We start from the raw sequence: 26,910 nt of genomic DNA on the forward strand, positions 1-26,910 counted from the left end.
TAGCCATGTTTTTCATCCAATTTTATATTTTTTGTTCTTTTAACCCCTTCCCGACCGCAATCTGTATATATACGTGATAGCTGCACATACCCCGTGCAGCTACCACGTATATATACGTTCTGGCAGCTCTTTAATCCAAGCGCTGCAAAGCACTTGGATTAAAGCTTCTGCCCCTGCCCTGTATGCTGTCACGGACAGCATACAGAGCAGTAATGCCGGCAAGGGACCAATCAGAGTGTTCCCTTGCCGGCAATCGATCCGATTGGTTAGTCTGTGCAGACTAACCAATCGGATCGCCGCAGTGTTAAAATGCCGGTTTCAGGCTCTGATCTGCGCTCTGCAGATCAGAGCCTGAAATCAGTGTCCTCGTGCCCCCCCTTCCAATCCATGCAGCCCCCCATCTGTGCAGCGCCCCCCCGTCCCTGATCTGTGCAGACACCCCCCCGATCTGTGCAGCCCATCTGTGCCCCCTCCATCTGTTCCCCATCTTTCACAGTGCTGCCCCCTCCTTGAGTCCGCCCCCTGCTGGCGTGACACCCTCCCTCCCCCCCTTCCAGCGCTGCCCCCCCGTCTGCACCCCTGCTGTGTTTGATGGCGGTGGCTCCATTCCTGAGCCGCCGCCATCATCAGAGTGTCAGCTCTATGCTGACACTCTGCTGTAAGTTCTGTAACCCCATAGATGCCGCTAGAGCGGCATCCATGGGGTTAATAGAGGGAGGGGGCTCCCTCTCTCCACCATCGGGGCTGCTGCTTTGCAAAAGTGTCCGCTGTTGCCACCTACAGGGCATCTGAATGTATTACACTTTGCAATGCAAGAGCATTGCAAAGTATAGTACAGCCATCAGCCCCACTGGATCTTCATGATCCAAGAGGGACTTGATAAAAAAAATGAGAAAAAAATATAAAAGTAAAAATAAATAAATAAAAATGTAAAAAATAAAAAATAAATTGCCATTTCCTATAAAAAAAATAAAAAAAATACACATATTAGGTATCACCGCGTCCGTAACGACCGTCTCTATAAAGATATCACATGATAGACCCCGTCCGATAAACACCATAAAAAAAAAATAATAACTGTAAAAAAAAGCCATTTTTGTCACCTTACATCACAAAAAGTGAAACAGCAAGCGATCAAAAAGGCGTATGACCCCCAAAATAGTACCACTCAAACCATCACCTTGTCCCGCAAAAAATGATACCCTATTTAAGACAATCGCCCAAAAAAATTAAAAGCTATGGCTCTCAGACTATAGAGACACTAAAACATCATTTTTTTGTTTCAGAAATGCTATTATTGTGTAAAACTTAAATAAATAAGAAAAAGTATACATATTAGGTATTGCCTTGTCCGTAACGATCTTCTCTATAAAACTATCACATGACCTAACTCCTCAGATGAACGCTGTAAAAATAAATAAATGAAAAAACAAACATGGCGTTCAGAAAACCAATCCAGCACAATCTGCCTTCCAAAATCCGTATGGCATTCCTTTCCTTCTGCGCCCTGCCGTGTGCCCGTACAGCAGTTTACGACCACATGTGGGGTGTTTATGTAAACCGCGGAATCAGGGTAATAAATATTGAGTTTTGTTTGGCTGTTAACCCACAATGTGTTAAAGAAAAAAAAATTATAAAATGGAAAATCTGCCAAAAATGTGAAATGTTGAAATTTAATCTCCATTTTCCTTTAATTCTTGTGGAACGCCTAAAGGGTTAACAAAGTTTGTAAAATCAGTTTTGAGTAACTTGAGGGGTGTAGTTTCTACAATGGGGTCATTTATGGGGGTTTCCACTATGTAAGCCCCACAAAGTGACTTCAGACTTGAACTGGTCCTTAAAAAGTGGGTTTTGGAAATTTTCTTAAAAAGTATAAGAATTGCTTCTAAACTTCTAAGCCTTCTAACATCCTAAAAAAATAAAATGACATTTCCAAAATGATGCCAACATAAAGTAGACATATGGGGAATGTTAAGTAATAAATATTTTATTAGGTATGACTTTCTGTTTTAGAAGCAGAGAAATAGAAATTTGGAAAATTGTGCATTTTTCCAAATTTTTGGTAAATTTGGGATTTTTTCATAAATAAAGGTGAAATATATTGACTCAAATATATGACTATCATGAAGTACAATGTGTCACGAAAAAACAATCTCAGAATGGCATGGATAAATAAAAGTGTTCCAAAGCTATTACCCCATAAAGTGACGCATGTCAGATTTGTAAATTTTGACCTGGACACTGGGGCATCAATGACCCTTGGTCATGAAAGGGTTAAACATATGTATTTGACATGTAGTTGTACTGGCCTACAGTAAATTTGATATCCAATGGCTGTCTAATATACCTCCAGCCACATAATCACTTGATGTTTTCTGTCCGGTGAATGCATAATTTTTGGGGCCTGTAGTCCACTGGTCTGCAGTAAAATTGATATCCATTGACCGTCTAATATACCTCCAGCCACATAATCACTTGATCTTTTATGCATGGTGAATGAATTACTTTTAGGGCCTGTAGTCTACTGGCCTGCAGTAAAATTGATATACAATGACCATCTAATATACCTCCAGCCATATAATCATTTAATCTTTTATGTACGGTGAATCCCAAATTTTTGGCGCCTATAATCTAACTGGCCAACAGTAAAATTGTTAGACGGTGACCGCCTAATGTACCTCCATCCACATTATCAATTGTTCTTTTCTGTATGTCGAATGGATAATTTTTGGGGCCTGTAGTCCACTGGCCTGCAGTAAAATTGTTATATGGTGACCGCCTAATGTACCTCCAGCCACATTATCAATTGTTCTTTTCTGTACGGTGAATGAATAATTTTTGGGGCCTGTAGTCTACTGGCCGTCAGTAAAATTGATATCCAATGACCGACTAATATACCTCCAGCCACATAATCACTTGATCTTTTATGTACGATGAATGCACCATTTTTTGGGCCTGTAATCTAACTGGCCTGCAGTAAAATTGTTATATGGTGACCGCCTAATGTACCTCCAGCCACATTATCACTTGTTCTTTTCTATACGGTGAATGAATAATTTTTTGGGCCTGTAGTGCACTGGCCTGCTGTAAAATTGATATCCACTGACCGTCTAATATACCTCCAGCCACATAATCACTTGATCTTTTCTGTACGGTGAATGTCTGATTGTTGGGGCCTTGGAGGAATCCAACACCTGTGATGACCACGTGTTATCGAATTTCACCTATTATCACTTGGGGTTTATTCAAGAGGGGAGATTTCGTTAGCCATGTTTTTAATAAAATTTTATATTTATAGTTCTTTTAAACATATGTATTTGACATTTATTCGTACTGATCCGGCAGTAGTAAAATTGGTATCCAATGACCGTCTAATATACCTCTAGCCACATAATCACTTTTCTGTACATTGAATGCCTAATGTTTGGGGCCTGTACTCCCGTGGCCTAAAATAAAAAAATTCTAGGTTCCAGCAGGGGACATTTTTGACAGTTTCCCTTTAAGATGCATAAAAATGGCCCCTGATTAAAATACATCTTTTTTGTGGGATTTTTTCCCATTGATCCCCTTCTGGTATGTAGCTGTCCATGTTGTGGGACGATTTATGCACTTCTTGTAAGTATTTGGTGGCAGCAATAATGACCTAAAGGTTTTTCAGGTTCGTCTGCCATAAAAGTGAATGGGGCCCGCCGCGAACTTGCGGTTCGCAAACATTTTATCGCTTTCGCGCAAACGCGTTCGCGAATTCTCCCGGCCGATGTTCGTCCATCACTAGTCAGCAGCAGTAGTGAAGCTTCTATATTATTTGTCAAAAAGTGACAGGTACCACGCCCCTTTTCATTGTCTACCAAAACCCCTTTCGTCAACACACCCCTTTCGTCCTCTTGACAGGTCCCCACGGGGGGTCTCTGTGATCATACATTTCCACACACATATTGGTTTCAACTGGCATGGGTCTCATGTAATTGATATTATTAATAAACAAATAAAAACATTCCACACAGATAATGGCTTCAACAGCTTTATTGGCCAGCTGCCATCTCATGGCAGTGGGTCTCTGTGATCATATATTTCCACACACATATTGGTTTCAACTGGCAGGGGTCTCATGTATTTGATATTATTATGCTAGATGCGTGTCTGGACAAGCCTCAGGGGTCTCTGTGATCATACATTTCCACACACATATTGGTTTCAACAGCATTTCTGGCCAGATAAACAAATAAAAACATCCCACACAGATAATGGCTTCAACAGCTTTATTGGCCAGATAAACAAAGTACATGCAGTAATAAAGGGATTTAACAATACGCAGTGCAAACCTGGTGATAAACACACCATGGTAAAGAATTGCATAGGTCGACTCTTAACTTATTTTTTATAAATATTTCAGCTATTTTATCATTATGATCAAATTTTTTAGTAAAGAAATATAAAACATTCTTATAAGAGACGCCACGTGCCAGATGATATAAAAAAAAGATACAGTATTCACCGCAAGCACGACTGTTCATGTCTTGTAACTGGTTATTTTGATAGATATAGCTCCCACAATTCCTTTTTATAAATTGAATAAAGCTAAGAGGGTACATTTCAAAAGTCGGTGATAGCCCATAAGAGTCAAAGAATATAGCGTCCTTATCATACAGTATAATTAAGACCCAGTGACTGCCCTGTTTACGGGAATCATCTGTATTCACGATGTATGCAGCAGGCCTCTGTACCACAGGCTCGTCCGGTAGAAAGTCACACGGAAATACACCCGCGAATAGGTTGCTCATATACGGATCAGATTTAGCCAGAATCGTAAGCTGTAGATTATTCATTCCTCAAAGCTGCAGGGATGCTTAGTTAAAAGTCAAACACTATCTCCCTTCTATTATTAATTTCCACTATATTTGTATTTATAGAGTAAACTATCATATTTACTGTGTGGGGTGTTGGCACTGCAAACCGCACCTCTGCTCTAAGATTTCCAGTTTTAATGAGCGATAAATGACCACCTGGTTCTTGATCTGGTGACAAATCAAATGCAAAAAATGTGTAGCCGTTCATAAATTTATCTCTGTCTATAGCTAATCCACTATCATTTCTCTGTTTTCCCGAGATATGGAGAAGCGACGCGTACTCCCTGACTGCCGATTCCGTCTCAAAATTCGGTTGAAAGGGCCTTGCGGGTATCTGCTGGCCGTCCAGGTACAGCGATGCCTGATTCACATCATAGTGGTGGAAGCATAGCAGATTACGATTGTATGAACCGCTAAAGGCTTCATTTTCAACAAAGTCTATTATTACTGTTTTAGGAAGCTGCCCCAGAAACAGATTCTCCTGATTCGTAATTCTTTTGCCAGGAGGTATGCTGTACACCTTGAGACAGGCTATATCTATGGTGTATTTCGCGGTAGCTGATAGAAGGGCCTGACTGTGGCCTATTCTGACAGCCGGGGATACCTGAACTCTCTTTACATACAGAGCTGCTTGTAATATCTGTACTTTAAAATGCTCTGCATCTGCAGACATCAGGCAGAAAGCATCTTTATTTCTGGTCAGTTTCATTTTCAGGTCCAATCCATTCAGTACGAGTTTTGGTTGATTAAATATATCACCAAAAAGGGGTCCCAAAAGTTCTACAGGCCTAGACCGGGCTGTAGCCCTAACCCTTTTGTTAAACCCCGAATTGTTACCACCAAGAGTTCTTTCATGATGATGACCAGCTGTGTCTTTATAGAACAGGCCTGCCGTAAACTGCGACGACAGCGCTTGAGGGCTGTAATTTAAAATAGTCTCTATGTACGCTCTGTAACTATACAAATTATCTGAGCGTGAAATAAGTCTGTCCCCGAGTGTCACGTCCATCTGACAAAAAAGCGTGGCGATTGGGTAATTAATCAATCCAACACAGGCATCAGCGGGAATAGTGGTATTATCCGACTTCACAATACGGCAATTGATATACAAGAGTGTGTTGTTCAGGTCGTAATAATATTCGCCACTGCCTGAAATAAAGAACTCCAACGGGGCATTGTCGGACAATACTTTTTCAATACTCGTCTGCGTCGGGGGTAAATCAAAAATATCTAGCTCCGATTTAGTACATTCCACAGACCCGTCATGTATGAAAGCCATGGTATTTCACTAAAAGATGTCATCTCCAGATCGTCTACGTCTTTTACGCGGTGGCGTTTTACTCTTGAGCCCAGGAGGAAACGATGAACCCGAGCGTGCTTTTCTTTTAGCTGTTTTTTTCACAACATAAACAAGGCCCGAGCCTTTCTGTTCTTTTGGGGGGTGGCTTAATTTATCCAGCACTGCAGTTGATATACTCGTGACGGTGTCTTTAGTGATATTTCTGGCAGCTGTTTTTATATGCGGTTTCACAAGCTCAATACCCCTCCTGAAAAGCGGGACTGCTCTCCTAAAACGTCCTCTAAACAAGCCTGCAAGGGCAGCCCCGTACATGTATTCATCACCACGGAATCCCTCTAACCCGTTACCTGCCTGATTAACGTAGTACTGGGCATACACACTAGGGTCGCCGTACAGTCTCTGGGACAGCATTTTTAGCGTGTCACCTCCTTGCATGGTCTGAAATGTAATCTCACAATGGTTTTACCGTACCTGAATTTAACAGGGCGAGACTGGTCCGTTAAAATGGCTATTGAAATTGTATCGAAATTATGATTGGATACAGGAATATAGTCGGGCCGCATATACTTTAGGGTCACAATCTCGTTGTTTCTACCAGTAATTTCAACGGTTTTTAAAAGTTGAGCGTATGAATTTCCAACGAGGGAATGCTGAACAATGTCTGAATAAACAAATAGCGTATAAAATCCCGAGTGTATGTCGGCGAACATGCCGCCCCGCTCGATCTGATTGTTTTCGATAGATCCTTCAACATAGCAGTGTAGTCCTAAAATAGGCCCAAGCTTTTCACCAGGCATAAAAATGTGTGTCCGTGATTCCTGTGTATAAACAGACCTTTTCATGGGGTCATATCTCAATCTAAAGGGATCGCTCTAAATTTTTTAGTTTTCAAGAACCTCATTAATAGCTTTTACAACATCCGCGACGGTAGAATAAAATCCAGATTTGATGCGGTATTCAGTTAAAGCTACACCTTTTTTCCCAAAGAAGAAGATGCCTTCTTGCGATCCGACTGTATACCAGCTATATGGATACTGGATCTCTGTCATAGCGACATCATAAGGACCCGACAAATGAACGGGTTTTGCTAATTTTGTTGTATAAACAGCTATTGAATTTTCAGGGTAGATTTTGGAAGATGCATTACAAGGCAGCGTTATATAAAAGGACCCAGATTCCATGGTTTATAGAGTAGTCAGTTGCGCTTCACCGATCCAGCTATTGAATTTTGTGGGGTAACCACGCCACTTTACGAAAAAATGAGTTTCACCCCTCACACGTCTTTTTCGCAGTATCTTTTCTATTCCGTACACACGTCCAGCAGCCGCAGGGACTTTCTGTAATTCTTCTTTGTAAATTAGCCTTCTATTAGATCATTACCCAAATCAAAGAGTTTATACATAGGTTTTTGAAATCTTGTGTTAACACCCGAGACAATGAAAATCTCCTCCGTGTAAGACTGTTCATACCCTTTAGCAAAAGCCCCATTATACTGACTAATTCTTACATGGTCTCCAATTTTTAAAGTAGGTCTCGCTGGTTTAAGACTCATGCATTTGCCATAAATGTTTCTCCATATTCTTAAAGAATTGTTTTTTGTTACGTCAACAGGTCTGCACAGGATTGTATTGTGGTATGTATGATTATAGCTGTATAAAAAATTATTTAGCTTATCTATATAGCGAAATGTATTGCATCTATTTAAAAATTTCCACATTTTTGTTTTTAACGTTCTGTTAAATCGTTCCACTAAAGCGGCTTTCACTGTGTTTGTAGTAAAGAAATGGTGGATATTGCGCTCTTTGCAAAGCCGCGTCATAGCGCTTTTCATAAATTCCCGACCGCGATCCGTCTGTAGCTTTTTAGGTACACGGTGATCATTCTTGAAAATCAATTCAAAGGCTTTTGCTACAGAGGAGGCTGTCTTATCTTTCAGGGGAACACACCACGCATATTTTGATAATACATCAATCACAGTTAAAATATTTTATGCCGTCATTTTCTTTGGCCTAGCTTGACATATCACACAGGTCGCTCTGCCATTGCGCGTCGATGGTCGCCACTATTATTTCTCACAAAAAAAATTCTTATGGGTTTATGCAGCGTGTACGCGTCTTGGTTATTTAACCACGCTGCTATAGTCGTTCTCTTTATACCATGTTTTTTAACAGATCTGTATAAACTCTCTAAACCAGCAAAAGATCCGTGTGCTTTAGGATTAAAATATGCCTTTTGTAAATATTTTTCAGGCTGCGGGGCCGTCATTATTGTACCGAGTGTCATGAAGAAACCACCTTATGCGTGTTTATTTCATACGCGTGTGCTAAATCAGCGTGGCTATCACAGAGTATATACTAACATAACTTTATATACAGTTTTACACTATAGCGGCATAATCTATTGATAAATTAATACCATGTGTAGAGCTCTGGAGGGCGGTGTGGGGCGTGTATGCGTGTCCTCTCTCTCTCAGTCTATGATCAGCACAGACCAGCCAACAGCATTCTGTTTCAGACACACAAGATACTTGTCAATTTTACACACATCCTCACGGCGGGCCATCCATAAATGTAAGTAGTTTTTATCATGCATTTTTATGAATCATTTTACAGCTATTGTTTTATATTTGTTTTTCAGTGTTTTGTGTATACAAAATTTGGTAGCTAATTTGTAAAAGCGTATTTTATTATCTTGTTATTTATATTTTGCGAGACGGTCTGTGTCCCAATACTATACAGCCTACTCACTTTTTTGAGTAGAGCTCGAGATTTGTATAGTATAAGACATAGCGGTCTTTTTTTTTCGACACTAGAAATGTATTGAAGCATAGCATTTAGCATTGTTATTCTATATTTAGATGTCGCAACTGAATCACTGTGGTTTTGAAGATTTGTTTCCTGGAATGACCGATTCTCAACTAGGTAAATAGAGTTTATTTACAGTTTATGCTTTTACACACACACACACACACCCCCACACGCCCACTATACACGGCGCGTAATCTGTATTCTTTTTAAGTTGAGGCTTTTGAAATCCCCCTTGATGAAGAAAACCGGCCATGGGATCATTGCGGCGTACAGCAGGGTCAGACCAGTATCGCCGATGCTATTTTGGAACCGTTCCTCAACCGTAAATAATTTTCATAAATATACATAAGCAGCTAACAAAACCCATGCAAAAAACACTGTTTGCTGCTTTATTACAGAGAGTGATTTATCTAGCGCAGACGTGCCCTCGGTAGTGCTGAACGCATGTTATTCTCAACACAGGTTTTAACCATACTGCGCTAGCGACGATACCTGAAGTAGATTAAAGCATAGTCAATGGAGACAGCATTGGTAAGCAACAAGTCATAAATTCAGACTGCAATCGGGGATGCCACAATCAAGTTTTGCCAAACACTCATTCACACACAACAACTACACCTTGTAGTGAGTGGTCACCATCTCATAGCCACGGACAGTGACCGCGAGAGGTGCTGTACGCATTAAGCGAACTGTCTGGTGTATGTCTCTACTTAACCAATTTGCGCAACCAATTGAGTTATATTGTAAATACTCACTCAGAAATAATTTTATCCAGACCAGATATGAATAAAATGAATCAAATGTCTGAGTTGAGGCAGAACATCGCTTCTCTGTTCGAGACATCTCTGAGAAGGCCTGAGAGTCCGTTCCTGAGAACCCCAGAGACGCCGTTTCCTTTCCAGCCTGAGCCGGCAAGACCTGGTAGTGCATTATGACTACATATGGTCGGTGGCGGTTTGAATGAAATGTCTAAACGTAAAGACCCCCTTTTTAAAAGGCCAAAGTCTGTGAAAAGGGCTTTAAAAATGTTGTCGGTCTCTAAGAGATCTTTAGCAATCAGGAAGCGCAGAAGGGTTAACAGAGCAAAAGCACCAGACACTGCGCAACAATCAACAACGCAACAACACGAAGGCCGCTATGACGATCCCTTAGAAGGGCCTAGTGGTGCTGATTTGAATGACAGAGTACACACACACGAGATTGGTACACACGGTTATGATGCTCCTCTAGAAGCTGTCGATACTGCCTCATGTTCCACACAACCCCGTACACAGAGGGCGCCGCCTGACAGATCTGTACACCCTGCAACAGACCCAATATTACGATTAGCAGACAATGTTCTTCAGCCGGTAGACATCTCTGTAATACTAGACCATCAGTTTCACAACGATAGACGTGTAACAAGCTTTAACCGTGTTGAGTATATCGATCACTTTAGGTTTAAGAATTTAGATCACATACATTCATTTGTAGATGCTCTGGAGGCTGTGCATGCTGCCATCGAGTCTTTACTGGACAGAGTCCTCAGAGATATTAACCCTGGTGATTTTGTTCAGTTAAGACTTGAAGGTGGTTACGCCTTAGACGCAGTTTATTCTACAAAGCAGTTGAGAGAGGTCTTTAACGCAGAGACGTTTCTCAATGCGGTTGCGGCTGCGCTCCAGAGTAACGCTGAAATCCTTTCTTCACAACAGCTCAAACTTGTGGTTGTTGTTATTAGAAATCGACGTGGTGGGATGAAACGCCGTTTGAAATCCATAGTATACAGTAAGATTATTCAGCAGAAAAAGCGGTGGTTGTATGACTTTAATAATACCGACTCTAATTTGTGTCTTGCGGCCAGCTTATGCGCTCTGATAGGTGATGGTGCTGACGACGACGCTAGTTTATTGACACAGGCTAGACAGATACATGCTGTCTTGGGAATCCCTGATAATGAGTTGGTCAGTTTCAGCGGTATAGATGCTTTTGAGAACCACCTTGACATTGTCATTAAAGGGACTCTGTCACCAGTTTCTAACCCCCCCTTTTATAACTATGGTTCTCTCCATGGTCCCCTTCTCATTACAAAGATGTTGTTAGAAGTTAAATCCGCCCTGTAGTTTTCATAAAAATCGCTTTTATCTAACCTGTCAATCTTCAGTATAAGGTGCCCAGGGCGTTTCTGATGGTCTGAATGTCCCGCTTTTCGCCGCCGCCGTTGGTGCCCAGCTCCTCCCATGTTCTTTTCTGCGCCACCTCGATGTTATGCAATCCGCCTCCGGCTCTCGTCAGTGCCCCCTCCTCCTTTGCAAAGATCTCGCGCGTGCGCACAGGCCTGTGCCTGATGCGCCCGTGCGGACGTTTAGTTTCTGCCTCGTGGAGCGAAGTGCGCATGCACTTATGAGGAGGCTGAACTAAGCGAGCGCGCATTCGCGCGCGATCGCGCGCATGCGCACTTCGCTCCACGAGGCAGAAACTAAATGTCCGCACGGGCGCATCAGGCACAGGCCTGTGCGCACGCGCGAGATCTTTGCAAAGGAGGAGGGGGCACTGACGAGAGCCGGAGGCGGATTGCATAACATCGAGGTGGCGCAGAAAAGAACATGGGAGGAGCTGGGCACCAACGGCGGCGGCGAAAAGCGGGACATTCAGACCATCAGAAACGCCCTGGGCACCTTATACTGAAGATTGACAGGTTAGATAAAAGCGATTTTTATGAAAACTACAGGGCGGATTTAACTTCTAACAACATCTTTGTAATGAGAAGGGGACCATGGAGAGAACCATAGTTATAAAAGGGGGGGTTAGAAACTGGTGACAGAGTCCCTTTAAGGTCTTGTACCACAGTAGTGGTGATTGGCGCTATTTTGAAACTGGGAAAAAGTCTATCAAAAATGTGAAGGGGTTTATCGGTGAGGCGTACTTCTGTGAAAAGTGTAGTTCAGTGTATCACCACAAAGACAACCACTCGTGTCAATATTTCTGTAGGGCTTGTCAAAGAGACGATTGTGTTGAGTGTGTTGACCAGCAACCGCGATGTCCCACTTGTCGTACTTTTTGTCGTTCGATCGCGTGTTTAGAACGCCACAAACTGCTGGCCAGAGATACGCTTGAGTTTTGTAGGCTTAAAATGTTTTGTGATCGCTGTTGTCGTTTTGTGTACAATAAAGAGGAAGAGCACAAGTGTATCGGTTTGCGATGCAGCATTTGTGGGGGTCTGATGTATAAATTCGATGATCATCTTTGCTATATGCAACCATACAAAGTAAAGAAAGAGTCGGATCTATATGTTTTCTATGACTTTGAATGCATGCAGGAGACGGGGACGCACGTGCCCAATTACATTTATGCCACGTCATTGTACGGTGCTAAATCCTGGGAGTTTGTGGGTAAAACTTGTACGCAGGAGTTTTTTAGCTTCTTTACCAGTGGTAAATTTGCAGGGTACACTTTGATAGCTCATAATGCCGGCAGGTACGACGGGTACTTTATTGTTAAGGAGTTTATTAAGGAAAAGCTGCGCATAAAGATGATTACTCAAGGCGGGCGACTGTTGTGTGTGACGCTGCCTGACTTAAAATTAAGGTTCATAGATTCCCTTAACTTCCTACCAATGAGATTAAGTTGCTTACCAGACACGTTAGGATTCTCGGGTTCAAAGGGTCATTTTCCCCATTTCTTCAACACTGAGGAAAATCAAAACTATGTGGGACCCTTACCGTCTGTTGAGTATTACAGGGTTGAATATATGATGCCTAGTGATAAAAAGGATTTCTTGGAGTGGTATGAGACGCAGAAACGCACTACTTTTGATTTTAAGGCAGAGTTAAAATCATACTGTATGCAGGATGTCAATGTTTTGAGAGAGTGATGTGAGCATTACAGAGAGCGTGTGATGGAGATGACTAGAAAAAAGATTACAAAATACTGTGAACGCCAAAAGAGAGATGTTGTAACTACCCAGTGCATCGATCCTTTTCAGCTTATCACCCTGGCATCTGTATGTATGGCTATGTACAGGTTTAAGTTCCTCCCCAAAAACACCATAGCCATTTTACCAGCCGACAACTACCACAAAACTAAAAAGCGTTACTCATCACCGGCCATCACGTTGACATTCAGCATGCTTTGAGAGGAGGTGAAAAACAAGTAGGCAGATATTTTCTAGATGGGTATGCCAGCGTTAATGGGGTGCACATAGCGTATGAATTTCAGGGGTGCTTTTACCACTGCTGCCCCGTCTGCTATAAGAAAAATGACACCAATAGTGTTACAAACACCAGCTATGGGCAGTTGTACCACACATTCTTCATTAAAAAATGTTTTCTACCGACCTGTGGCTATGTAGTACGTGTGCTGTGGGAACATGAGTGGCGTGAAATGGTAGAGAAAGATTCTAAACTTCAAGCATACCTCCTTAACATGCGGTTCCCAACACCGCTAGATCCTCGTGATGCTCTTTATGGCGGTAGGACTAACGCCATAAAGCTCTATCACAAACAGGCTGAAGGAGAGACGATACACTACTACGATTTCACGAGTCTGTATCCCTTTGTCAACAAAACAAAAACATATCCGGTAGGACACCCCAACATCATTTATGACAATTTTGGCTACATAAAAAATTACTTTGGCATTGCCAGGGTTACGGTTTATCCGCCGAGAGACTTGTTTTTTCCAGTCCTACCGGTGAAAATGAACAATAAATTAATGTTCCCCTTGTGCAACACATGTGCCGCAAACTCCTGGACGGGCGTTTGTATGCATAGCGATGAACAACGTTCTCTGACAGGTACATGATGTACGATAGAGTTAGAGCTAGCTTTGGAAAAGGGGTACAGGATCGCAGAGGTCTATGAGGTATGGCATTTTCCCGACACGACGGACGAACTGTTTGCACCTTACATCGAGCTTCATCTCAGGGACAAGCAGGAGGCATCGGGCTATCCGCGCTTCTAATTTACCCTGTACCAGCATCGTGAATAACCCTGATGAGCTCTTTCGCTATGTCTTTCTGCTATACTACGAGGTTTCTGAGTAAAATTTTATTGATGATGAAACCGCATGGATCAATTGGAAATATGCAAAAAAACACCACACAATCAACAAAAACACAAACATTTTTATAGCATGTTTTACAACAGCCTACGCCAGACTAGAACTCTACTCCCTTCTGGACAGACTGCAGGAAAGGTGTCTTTATCACGACATGGATTCTGTCATTTTTGTTCATCGTAAAGGTGACTGGCTGCCCCCTTTAGGCGATTATTTGGGCGAACTAACCAGTGAAATACCAGATAACACATACATCACAGAATTTATATCTATGGGTCCAAAATCGTACGGGTACAAACTGAATACAGGTAAGACTGTTTTAAAGGTTAAGGGGATCACACTAAACGTTGCTAAAAGATTTAGTTCTGGATTACATCCTAAACAGTGATCTTGAATGTCAGAAATTTAGATCTGTGGTGCAACCAGGTTTTGTTAGAAATAAGCAGTTGTGGCAGATTGAGACAAGACCATTGCGCAAAACGCAGCGGTGCGTATACACAAAAAGGCGTCTGCAAGACGATTTTACCACACTGCCTTTCGGGTTCTAATAACGTTATGACACAGTTACACCATTCTTTTTTCAGGTGAATTAGTTGCTCTTTTTAAGAAGGTCCTGGATCCTGTTTTTGAAAGGCAGCCATCACGCGATTTTACAACGAGAGCCATCGGTTTTTAATACCATGGACACACCCTTTTTCATGCATTTTAGCAGGACCGTCCAACTCTGGAAAGAGTTATTTTGTAAGAAAACTGTTAGAAAATACTGACACGAATTTATCACGCAAGCCCGATAATATTGTTTGGTTTTATGCTTGTTGGCAAAAACTTTATGACGAACTTTCTTGACTATTGTTGATGATCTTATGGATTCCGCTAGTGAAAACTGCGAGCTTGAAAAGGCATTCACCAAGTACGTGCATCATAGAAATCTAAGTATATTGTATCTGGTGCAGAACATATTTTGTCAGAGTAAAAAGAGTAGAACGATAAATTTAAACACCAAGTACATGGTTCTCTGTCATAATCCGTGTGATATTGCAAATTCTAACATTAGCGAGACAAATGTATCCTGGGAAAACACACTTCTTCTTGGATGCTTTTGAGGATGCTACGCGGGATCCTTATGGACACCTGCTAGTAGATTTAAGGGCTACTACACCAGAGCAACTTCGTTTAAGGTCAGGGTTCTTACCGCCAGCATTGCCGGCTGTGTATATCCAGAAGAGAAATAGTTTTAAAAAGTGAGGTTTAGGAGGTTACGCGCATTCTAGGACGTTTACACAGCAGCGACAAGATGTCGGAGAGATTACGCCGTAATTGGGATCTCTTAAAAACGCTTGTAAAAGCGCAACCATCTGTCAGAAAATCTATTTTGCGCCATGCGAGCAATGATTTAATATCCGCCATAGGGGAGATCGCCTTAAACATCCTAAAAGGACAAATTCCGTTTCCTGTCAAGAGGACGAAAGGGGCGTGTTGACGAAAGGGGTTTTGGTAGACAATGAAAAGGGGCGTGGTACCTGTCACTTTTTGACGAATAATATAGAAGCTTCACTACTAGCAGCTGTGGAAACATTACACAGGAGAAATACCGCACATAATGACCCTGATGTCAGCAGCAGCTAATATAAAATTACAGGGAATGTAACAGGAATTTGGGATGTTGAAAGATTACACAAAAGAAATACCGCAGATAATGTCGCTGATGTCACCAGCGGCTAATAAAAAATTACAGGGAATGTCACAGGTATTTCGGATGTGGAAACATTACACAGGAGATGTACCCCAGGTAATTTCACTGTCTGCAGCGGACACCGTCTACGGAAAAAGTACACTGGATGTCACTGATATTTTTGGGGGCGCACACGTTACACATGAGAAATACCGCAGATAAAAAAATTACAGAGAATGTAACAGGAATTTGGGATGTGGAAAGATTACACAGGAGAAATACCGCAGATAATGTTGCTGATGTCACCAGCGGCTAATAAAAAAAATACAGGGAATGTCACAGGTATTTGGGATGTGGAAACAGGATGTGGTTACACAGGAGATTTACCCCAGGTAATGTCACTGTCTGCAGCGGACACCGTAGAGCAGATAATGTCGCTGTCTGCAGCGGCCTAACTATTGCACGCTATTTAGCGCAGGATACGCTACAAATAGATATTGCTGCCACACACAATAGTCCTTCAAAGGATCTGTAAAGTTTTAGCAATTTAGCGCAAGTTGCACAAAAAATATATATTGCTGCTGCCACACAAAACAAAACAATAGTCCTTAAAAGGACTTTTGGGTCTCTAACAAGTCTTTCAACTTACAAAAAAATAAATTCACTCCCTACACCATCTTTCACTTCTTCAGCACAGCTCTTCCTGACTAACACTGAGCCGAACACGTGTCATCGGGTGCTATATAGCACCCGATGACGCGTTTTTTTTCCAGCCAGCCAGCCAATCACTGTAATGCCAGTAACCAACATGGCTATGTCATTACAGTGAAGGGTAGTATTTACCTGCACGTTTATTGGCAGCATAGCAGCCAACAAACGTGCGGGGAGGAGACTCGAGCATTGTGCTCAAGGACATGCTTGATCAACACTACTGGTATTACCACCCACTGACCCACTCTTTCACTGGGTCACTTTGTGGTCTCCTGGTGCTGCTGCTTCCATCTCCACACTATGTCACCTTGCCACTCTGTGGTATCCTGATGCTGCTGCTGCCATCTCCACACTATGTCACCTTGCCACTCTGTGGCATCCTGATGATGCTGAAGATGCCATCTCCACTCTATGTCACCTTGCCACTCTGTGATATCCTGATGCTGCTGCTGCCATCTCCACACTATGTCACCTTGCCACTCTGTGGTATCCTGATGCTGCTGTTGCCATATCCACACTATGTCAGCTTGCCACTCTTTGGTATCCTGATGCTGCTGCTGCCATCTCCACACTATGTCACCTTGCCACTCTATGGTATCCTTCTGATGCTGCTGTCGCCACTTGTAGACTTGGTCATTGTGGCACTCTGTGGCCTCCTCCTGATGCTGCTACTGCCACCTCCACACTCTGTCATTGGTCCATTCTGTGGTCTCCTCATGCTGCTGCCACTTCCAGACTCAGTCATTGTGCCACTCGGTGGCCTCCTCATACTGCTGCCACCTCAAGACTCTGTCATTGTGCCACTCGGTGGACTTCTCATACTGCCGCCACCTCCAGACTCTGTCATTGTGCCACTCGGTGGCCTTCTCCTGATGCTGCCAATTTCAGACTGTGCCATTGTGTCACTCGGTGGCCTCCTCATACTGCTTCCACCTCCAGACACTGTCATTGGGCCACTCTGTGGTCTCCTCATGCTGCTTCCACCTCACCACTATGCCATAGGTCCACTCTGTGGACTTTTCATGCTGTTCCCACCCTCCCCACTTCATGACTTGTCCACTATTTTGGCTTTCAGCCTGGCTGACATCATCATTTATTTGGCCTTTCTTCTGATCTTTCAGAAGGAAGGAAAAATGAGACGCACAACAGATCCTGTCTATGTAGCAGCTGTAAGGCCTGTATGGTCCCATCAGAATTGGCTTATGATTTGGTAGCCAAAAGCAGGAGTGGGTACAAAACACAGAAGACATGCAAATATTCCATTCATGTGTCATCTCTGTTTTACATCCATTCCTGTTTTTTGGGGGGCTTTAGCAATACTGATGGATTATTTTGCAAATGCTGACCGAGTGAAGGTGTATGCTTCACAGACAGGATCAGTTTTTTGTGGTTTATTGTTTTGACGGATCAGAGGACGGGCAAAATAATCAGTGACGTCAACACAAACTTACTACTGACACCCTTTCCACTCTGTCAGGGGGGCTCTATTTGTATAAGCGTTTAATAGGTTCTGTAGACATCTATGTGGAATCAGCTGACAAGGGTGTTAAAGGACTGTGCTTCTTCATGATGCTAACATCGACCTGTAAGGATGAGTTGGCAAGATTTGCCCACTCTTCTTTGCAAATCTGTCAGATTGTGAGGGCATCTCTTGTGCATAGCCCTCTTCAGATGACCCCACAAATTTTCAATCGGATTCAGGTTTGGGCTCTGGCTGGGCCATTCCAAAACTTTAATCTTCTTCTGGTGAAGCCATTCCTTTGTTGATTTGAATGTATGATTTGGGTCGTTGTCATGCTCAAAGATGAAGTTCCTCTTCATGTTCAGCTTTCTAGCAGAAGCGTGAAGGTTTTGTGCCAATATTAGCTTAACTAAGGCCCCAGTTCCAGCTGAAGAAAAACAGCCCTAAAGCATGATGCTGCCACCACCATGCTTCACTGTGGGTATGGTGTTCTTTTGGTGATGTGCAGTGTTGTTTTTGCACCAAACATATCTTTTGGAATTATAGCCAAAAAGTTCAACCTTGGTTTCATCAGACCATAACACCTTTTCCCACATGCTTTTGGATGACTTCAGATGTGTTTTTGCTAAATGTAGCCTGGTTCAGATGTTTTTCTTCATAAGAAAAGGATTTTGTCTTGCCACTCTACCCCATAGCCCAGACATATGAAGAATACAGGAGATTGTTGTCACGTACCACACAGTCAGTACTTGCCAGATATTCCTGCAGCTCCTTTAATGTTGCTGTAGGCTTCTTGGTAGCCTACCGGACCAGTTTTCTTCTCGTCTTTTCATCAAATTTGGAGGGACGTCCAGTGCTTGGTAATGTCACTGTTGTGCCATATTTTCTCCACTTGATGACGACTGTCTTCACTGTGTTCCATGGTATATTTAATGCCTTGAAAATTCTTTTGTACCCTTCTCCTGACTGATACCTTTTAACAATGAGATCCCTCTGATTTGGAAGCTCTCTGTGGACCATGGTTTTGCTGTGGGATGCGACTAAGAAAATTTCAGGAAAGACCACTAGAGCAGCTGAACTTTATTTGGGGTTAATCAGAGGCACTTTAAATGATGGCAGGTGTATGTTGACTCCTATTTAACATGATTTTGAATGTGATTGCTTAATTCTGAACACAGCTACCTCCCCAGTTATAACAACCACATTATTTTAGTTTTTTTTTTGTTTTCTTCCATCCACGTTAAAGATTTCAGTTTGTTTTTCAATTGAGTTGTACAGTTTATAGGTCATATTAAAGGTGGAAAAAGTTCTGAAATTATTTATCTTTGTCTAATTTTTTTACATCACAGAAACCTGACATTTTAACAGGGATGTGTAGACTTTTTATATCCACTGTATGCAACGTAGGGAGAGGAGTACAAGGAAGAAGGAAGGAAAGGAGCTATTGAGGTTCAGAGCAGGTATATAGGATATGGTCTATTCGTGTGTGGTTAAAGCTGGGTCTTAACGAGGTTGTTCGAGATAATTACAAATCTTGGATAATCCCTACAATTTCTCTAAATAATGAAAAAAATGATATGCTCACCCGTTTGTCCAGTGCCTTACTCTGCCTCGCTAGCTGGTGACTTGCATCACAGTTAGTTTTCAAACAGCAGTGATGTTGTGCCTGAATACGGCATATGACTGTTGCAATCACTGTTCTCAGTCTACAAATTAGGACAGTGATTGGCTGCAGTGGTAAGGCACCAAATCCAGGCATCTCACTGTGCACAATGTGTACATGCACCGTGATGTGCCTGGATTCTACACCTACATCCTGACCTTGCCCTTATCTTGACTAAGCTCCTGCCTTATCTCTAGGTAACTTGCCTGGAACTTGTATTTCTACTGAGCATTTACACTTTTGCCCCTGACAACTGGCTCCATCTGACCATGCTCCAGTTTACATTTCAGTCCTGTCCTCAAACCTATCTCTAGACTATAATCTCTACCCTTTGCAGTACAGAAAACTTGGAGCTAAAGTAGTGGATTCATCAAGCTGTCTGAGAACTCCCCATTTTATAAGAATCTAATTTAAAAAAAAAATGAATTAAATTAAAGTTTGAGGGGTAAATCAGAAGAGGCTAACCTGTCATATTGCTTAACCCATGGCAGGGATGGATTACTCTACTTCCTCCAATTGTGTGTTGGGCTCAATGTGAAACTAATCCACTAGAACAAACAGAGGGTGGCCTGATGATATAAATCAAAATCATGGAGACCTGCATTCCTTATAGCACCATTTAAGCTTTTGAACAGAGTGAGAATAGGGGCACTAGAAAGAATTTCTCAATCTTGCACTCCTGTGCATAAAATGCCCACATTCTGCCATTTTGCAGAAAACTTTGCAACTTTTTTTGCATTTTCCCCAAACCATTGCCAATACTGTATTACAAAAGCAATGGGTGGGCATAGGTGGAAGAAGGCAAGTCACAGGCAAGTTCCCCTGCTGCCCAACACATTTATAAAAATATATGCTCCAGAAAACTCCCACACATTACAACTAAAATCTATGCCTGTCACGCCCTGCCCTGTGGGTGTTCTGAGATGATCTGTCAAAGTTGCTGCATGTGACTCGATCTGACAGTGTGTTTTGTTTTGGGTCTGAACTCAGGTGTGATTCGCTTGGTCATTGGGGAGGCTATTTATTCCTCCCTCTCCCTATAGCCTTTGCGGGTTATACTTCTTCCTTGTTTGTGTGCTGGAAGTTTTGGTGGATTGGCTGCTCCAACTCATCTAAAGATATGTCCTGTTCTCTTTTCCTTTCTATGTCTGTTTTTACTAGGCCCCTAGAGTGACGTTAGCTCCTTTGGTGGTTGAAAGAGCTGGTAGTCTCTTTCCCTTTTCCCTTCTACTCAGGGTCTGGTCCAGTGTGTTTTAGCTTAGCTACGTGGGCATGTGCATATCTACCATCGAGATATGCACATGGGCATAGCAGCGTAGGAAAAGTCTTTTAGGTATTGCTAGGAGGTGACCCCTTTGTTCCCTAGTTTTTGGGGCCTAGTCAGTTGTTTTGTTTGCTTTGCCGTTTCTTGTTTCCTTCCTTTATCTTACCTACCATGACATTTATAACCCGCCCTACCGTCATTTTTTGCAAAATGGAGACTATTGATGCTTTGGTTGATTGCATGCAGTGATTGTTTTTGGAGGTAGCTGACCTCGGCAATTCGGGTGCACCTTGAGTACCTTGGCGTCTGGTGCTGTCGGAGGAAACCAGGTCTGCCTGGAACCTAAGGTCGCTCTCCCTGATAGGTTTTCCGGGGGAAGTGATAACTTTGTCCGGTTCAGGGAGTCCTGTAAATTATATTTTTGTCTGCGTCCGATTTATGATGACACTGACCGGGTCTCCATGACTGAATCTAAGTTGTGCAGCTTGTGCCAGGGAGTCGTATTGTGCTGAATTTAGAAGATGGGTGACTGACTTGGAGTGGAATGATCCTGCACTCCGTAGTCAGTTCTGTCAGGGGCTATCTGAGAGATTAAAAGTTGTCCATGCATTTCATGAAAAACCTGATTCCTTGGAGACAGCCATGTCTTTGGCCTTATGCATTGATAGGCGTCTTAGGGAGAGATGTAATATTCCCTTCGGGCAGCAGGTACTGCCTGGTGGGGAATCAGTCCCTCCTGGCCCTCCGGGTACTCTGACACCTGAATTAGGGGCTGGAGAGGAGCCTATGCAATTGGGTCAGGTTACTTCTTGCTCTGGTAATAGGAATTTTTGGAAGCTGAATAGACTGTGTTTATTCTGTGGTTAAGAAGGTAATTTTGTTAATGTGTGCCCTTATATTAAACCTCGAAGTGGTAATGAAAAACAAATAGGGGATCCCTTCAAAGAAAAAAAATAACCCCCTTACTTTTGGTAGTGTGAATGGGGAGTCAGAGAAGGCATATTTGTATGCTACCTGCAGTACCCAATTACTCCTGCCAGCCATGGTGGCGCTAGACTTTGGAAATTTTGAGTTAAAGGTATTTGTTGACAGTGCCGCAGGGGTTAATATTATTGATTTTAAGTTTGTTCAGAGTCATGGCTTTAAAACTTCCGCATTAAGCAAAGAGATACCTGTGTTTGCTATAAATTCCACCCCCCCCCCCTCTCGCAAAGATGTCTAGCTCATGTTGTTCAGGATATTCATTTGAAGGTGGGTGATTTTCATGTTGAGTTCATTTCTTGTTTTTCTATGAAAGGTTTACCTGCTCCGATAGTTCTGGGTTTACCATGGTTGATAAAACATAACCCTACCATTGACTGGAAAACAAGACAAATCAAGAATTGGAGTGAATTTTGTATGGACAACTGTCTTAGTGCCTCTATTTCGGGGGGGCGGGGGGGGGGGGTCACTAAGGTGTTCCCTCAGTTTCTTTCAGATTTTTCGAATGTATTCTCGGAGGGCGGAGCTCAGGAGTTGCCCCTTCACCGGGAGTATGATTGTCCAGTCAATCTTATCCCCGGAGCAAAATTGCCAAAATCTTGGTTATATAATCTTTCTCAACCCGAAAGAGTAGCTATGAAGGAGTACATTGCCAAGAGTTTGGCAAAGGCACATATTAGACCATCTGAGTCTCCTATGGCCGCTGGCTTCTTTTTCGTAAAGAAGAAGGACAGATCCCTTAGACCGTGCCTAGATTTCCGGGAACTGAATCTCATTACAGTCTGCGATCCTTATCCCCTTCCCTTGAGTCAGGATCTTTTTGATCAGATTGTTGGTGCTAACGTGTTTTTTGAGTTGGATTTAAGAGGAGCTTATAATCTGATCAGAATCAGGGAAGGAGATGAGTGGAAAATGGCCTTCTATACCCCCAAGGGTCACTTTGAGAACCTAGTCATGCCCTTTGGTTTAACGAATGCTCCAGCAGTCTTTCAGCGCTTTATCAATGACATTTTTCATCATTTGGTGGGGAGGTTCGTGGTTATTTACCTCGATGACATACTAATTTACTGTCCCGATATGAAGACTCACCAGGATCATTTGAGACAAGTGTTATTGATCCTTCGGGAGAATAAATTGTATGCCAAGTTGGAAAAATGTGTGTTTGCTGTTCAGGAGCTGCCATTTTTGGGGTACTTGCTTTCTGCCTCTGGATTTCGTATGGATCCCGAAAAGGTCCGTGCGGTACTGGAATGGGATCGGCCGGAGAATCAGAAAGCCCTGATGTGTTTTTTAGGATTTACTAATTACTACAGAAAGTTCATCCTAAATTAGTCAACCTTTGACAGATATGACTAGCAAGGGCGCTGACTTCTCTGTCTGGTCGGATGAGGCATTACAGGCTTTTTCTGCTATTAAGAAATGTTTTTCTTCTGCCCCCATTCTGATGCAACCTGATGTGTATCAACCCTTCATTGTGGAGGTTGATGCGTCAGAAGTGGGAGTCGGAGCAGTCTTGTTGCAGGGTCCCTCTCCTAGCAAATGGCGCCCGTGTGCTTTTTTCTCCAAGAAACTCTTGCCGCCGAGAGACATTATGATGTTGGGAATAGAGTTGTTGGTCATCAAATTGGCCTTTGAAGAGTGGCGCCATTGGCTAGAAGGGGCTACCTATCTGATTACGGTATTTACTGACCATAAGAATCTTGCCTACCTGCAATCTGCAAAACGTTTAAATCCTAGGCAGGCTAGATGGTCATTGTTTTTTTTACCAGGTTCAATTTTGTGATCACCTATCGCCCTGGGATTAAAAACGTCAAAGCGGATGCGTTGTCACATAGCTTTCTGGGAAGGGGATTCGGAGGATCCCGCTCCGACTTTGGCTGATGGGGTGGTGGTTTCCGCTCTTTACCCCGAGCTGTAGACGTAAGTGTTGGGGGTGCAAGAGGAGGCTCCTGATTCTTGTCCTCCAGGGAAGTTGTTTGTTCCTTCTGAACTGCGATACAAAGTGTTCAAGGAGCATCATGATACTGTCCTTGCGGGACATCCTAGAAGTAGATCCACTGTAGATCTTATTTCCCAGAGATTCTGGTGGCCTGGGTTGTGTAAAAGTGTTGAGAGTTATGTAGCAACTTGTGAGACCTGTGCACGCGCGAAGGTGGCGCACACTCGGCCATCAGGATCCCATCTTACTTTGTCTATCCCATCTCATACATTGCATCCTTGGACGCATTTGTCCATGGACTTCATTACTGATTTGCTGAGTTCCTCTGGGAAAACAGTGATTTTAGTGGTAGTGGACCACTTCAGCAAGATGGCTCACTTTGTACTATTATCAGGTTTGCCCAATGCGAAAACTCTCACGCAGGTTTTCATTGATAACATTGTGAAATTACATGGCATTCCCTCTGATGTGGTGTCTGATAGGGGGACGCAATTTGTTTCCAGGTTTTGGAGGGAGTTTTGTTCTTGTCTGGGTATTCAGTTGTCTTTCTCTACGGCTTTCATCCTCAGTCGAATGGTCAAACTGAGCGCACTAACCAAAACCTGGAGACCTATTTGAGGTGTTTTGTCGCTGAGAATCAGGATGAGTGGTCCTCGTTCTTATCTTTAGCTGAGTTTGCCTTGAACAACCATAGGCAGGAGTCAACTGATAAGTCACCATTTTTTGGCGCATATGGTTTTCACCCTCAGTTTGGTACTTTTTCTGGGAACGAATCTTCTGGGATACCATAAGAGGAGAGATTCTCTTCCACTTTGTCATCTATCTGGTGGAAGATTCAAGTTAATTTGAAAAAAAATGGGTGAAAGATATAAACGGATGGCTGACAAGAGCCATATGACTGTTCCGGACCTGTGTGTGGGTGATTTGGTGTGGTTGTCCACTAAAAACATTAAGCTAAAAGGTACCCTCTTGGAAATTGGGTTCAAGATTTATTGGCCCTTACAAAATCTCGGCCTTTGTCAATCCGGTGGCGTTTTGTATGGAACTTCCGCAGGCCTGGAAGATCCATAATGAGTTTCACAGGTCCTTGTTGAAGAAATATATGGAACCTGCGGAACCATCTCCTTTGCCTCCTCCTCCTGTTTTGGCTGATGGTAATCTGGAGTTTCAGATTTTCAGAATTCTCAATTCACGTGTTCTTTGGGGTTCCCTTCAGTACCTGGTGCATTGGAGGGGATACGGTCCTGAGGAAAGAATGTGGGTTCCAGCTACCGATGTTAACGCTAGCTGCCTTGTTAATTCCTTTCACAGGGCACACCCGGATAAAGTTGGGTCTGGGTGTCCGGAGGTCACCTGTAGAGGGGGGGTACTGTCACGCCCTGCCCTGTGGGTGTTCTGAGATGATCTGTTAGAGTTGCTGCACGTGACTTGATCTGACAGTGTGTTTTGTTTTGGGTTTGAGAATCCCACCTCCTATCAGGTGTGGTTCGTTTGGTCATTGGGGAGGCTATTTATTCCTCCCTCTCCCTATAGCTTTTGCGGGTTATACTTCTTCCTTGTTTGTGTGCTGGAAGTTTTGGTGGATTGTCTGCTCCAACTCATCTAAAGATAAGTCATTTTCCCTTTTCCCTTCTGTGTCTGTTTTTACTAGGCCCCTAGAGTGACGTTAGCTCCTTCAGTGGTTGAAGGAGCTGGTAGTCTCTTTTCCCTACTGCTAAGGGTCTAGGCCAGTGTGTTTTAGCTTAGGTACGTGGGCATGTGCATATCTACTATCGAGATATGCACATGGGCATAGCAGCGTAGGGAAAGTCTTTTAGGGATTGCTAGCAGGTGACCCCTTTGTTCCCTAGCTTTTGGGACCTAGTCAGTTGTTTTGTTTGCTTTGCCGTTTCCTGTTTCCTTCCCTTATCTTACCTACCGTGACAATGCCAGATCCCTTGCTGATTACTAGATTACATTTTCTGGCACACAGAACTGTAAAGATGCACCAGACTAATTAAGGCTACTTTCACACTTGCAGTATCCTCTTCCGGCAGTCTGTTCCGGCGGCGGAACAGCCTGCCGGATCATGCTACAGCAAGTCCACAGTGCCGCCGGAAGTCCCACTATAATGGGGGCGGACCAGAGGTACGGCTGCAGCCCGGCATACATGCCGAGAGGAGGCCGGAATAAAACTACAGCACGCTGCGTTTTTTGTCCAGCCACCTCTTGGTATGCTTGCCGTGCTGCGGCCGAACCTCCAGCTTTCCCCCATTCAATGGGTCCGGAGCGGACTTCAGGTGACACGGCGACTTCAGCCTAACTCTTAATAATTCTGGACCATGATATGTCAGTGGAGTTTGTTAATAAGACTAGAGTAAGAATTACCAGTCTTAATACATTCCTCCCACTGTCTTATGTTTGCTGAAAGCTCAAACTGTGTTCGAGTGATAAGTGTGCAAGACAAATATAATAATTTTAACAAAATAATAAATTCCAAGTTTTATGAACTTTAAACCAAGGAAGAATACTTACTGAATTTCAAATGCTAACAACACATATTTGAATGGTTTAGTGAAGGAAAAAGACTTCTCAACATTTGCATTATAATATTGTTCTTTCATATAATTCACTCACCGAGGCTTTGGGATTAGATCCTCTTGAACAGGCGTCCATACAGACTCTGGATTGCGCTGCTCTTTAAACCGACCAGAGAATATCAAGGCCACCTGTTCCATGTCAAATGCACAGACGGCAGAGCCCTGTATACTGAAAAAAAGGTAATTATTAGAGATGAGTGAATCGAAGTTGACATAGTGGAATTCGATCCGAATTTTTCAGGAAAAATTTGACTCGCACCGAATCCGAATTTCCTCACACTTCATAGTAACGAATCACATTTTTTCCTAAAATGACTGCTGCACGTGTTAGGACATGGAGCAAAGAACTCTGGGAATGAGGGATCATCCACAATGCAATACATGCAGCCAGCCCGTGTGATGTCACAGCCCTCCCTATAAATAGCTTCAGCTATCTTGGATTCAGCCATTTTCCAGTGCAGGGAGAGACATTATCAGCCACTAGGAAAAGTGGTAGAAAAGGCTTTAAAACTGAATAGAAAAGAAAGATCATTAGAAGTGAAAGGGAAAGGATAGGGAGGAATTATTCCACACTATAAAAGGACAACAGGGTCCAATAGGGGAGTGCACAGCCTGGGTAATAGGAGCAATCCTATTACACCTTGCTGC

The 26,910-nt window shown here is 42.9% G+C and overlaps 1 protein-coding gene across 1 annotated transcript in view; it reads right to left on the reverse strand.

Annotated features, from left to right (window-relative positions):
• Positions 1-26,431, reverse strand: part of LOC122923801 (semaphorin-6B-like) — a gene marked incomplete at both ends in the record, with an annotated part of 160,826 nt that extends 134,395 nt beyond the window's left edge. The window contains one exon of the mRNA XM_044274647.1: positions 26,300-26,431. Within this exon, the coding sequence (XP_044130582.1) occupies positions 26,300-26,431 (132 nt within the window). The remainder of the gene's footprint in view (positions 1-26,299) is intronic.
• Positions 26,432-26,910: the final 479 nt, after the last annotated feature.

Source organism: Bufo gargarizans, unplaced genomic scaffold (assembly GCF_014858855.1).
Source record: "Bufo gargarizans isolate SCDJY-AF-19 unplaced genomic scaffold, ASM1485885v1 original_scaffold_1942_pilon, whole genome shotgun sequence".
NCBI lineage: Eukaryota > Metazoa > Chordata > Amphibia > Anura > Bufonidae > Bufo > Bufo gargarizans.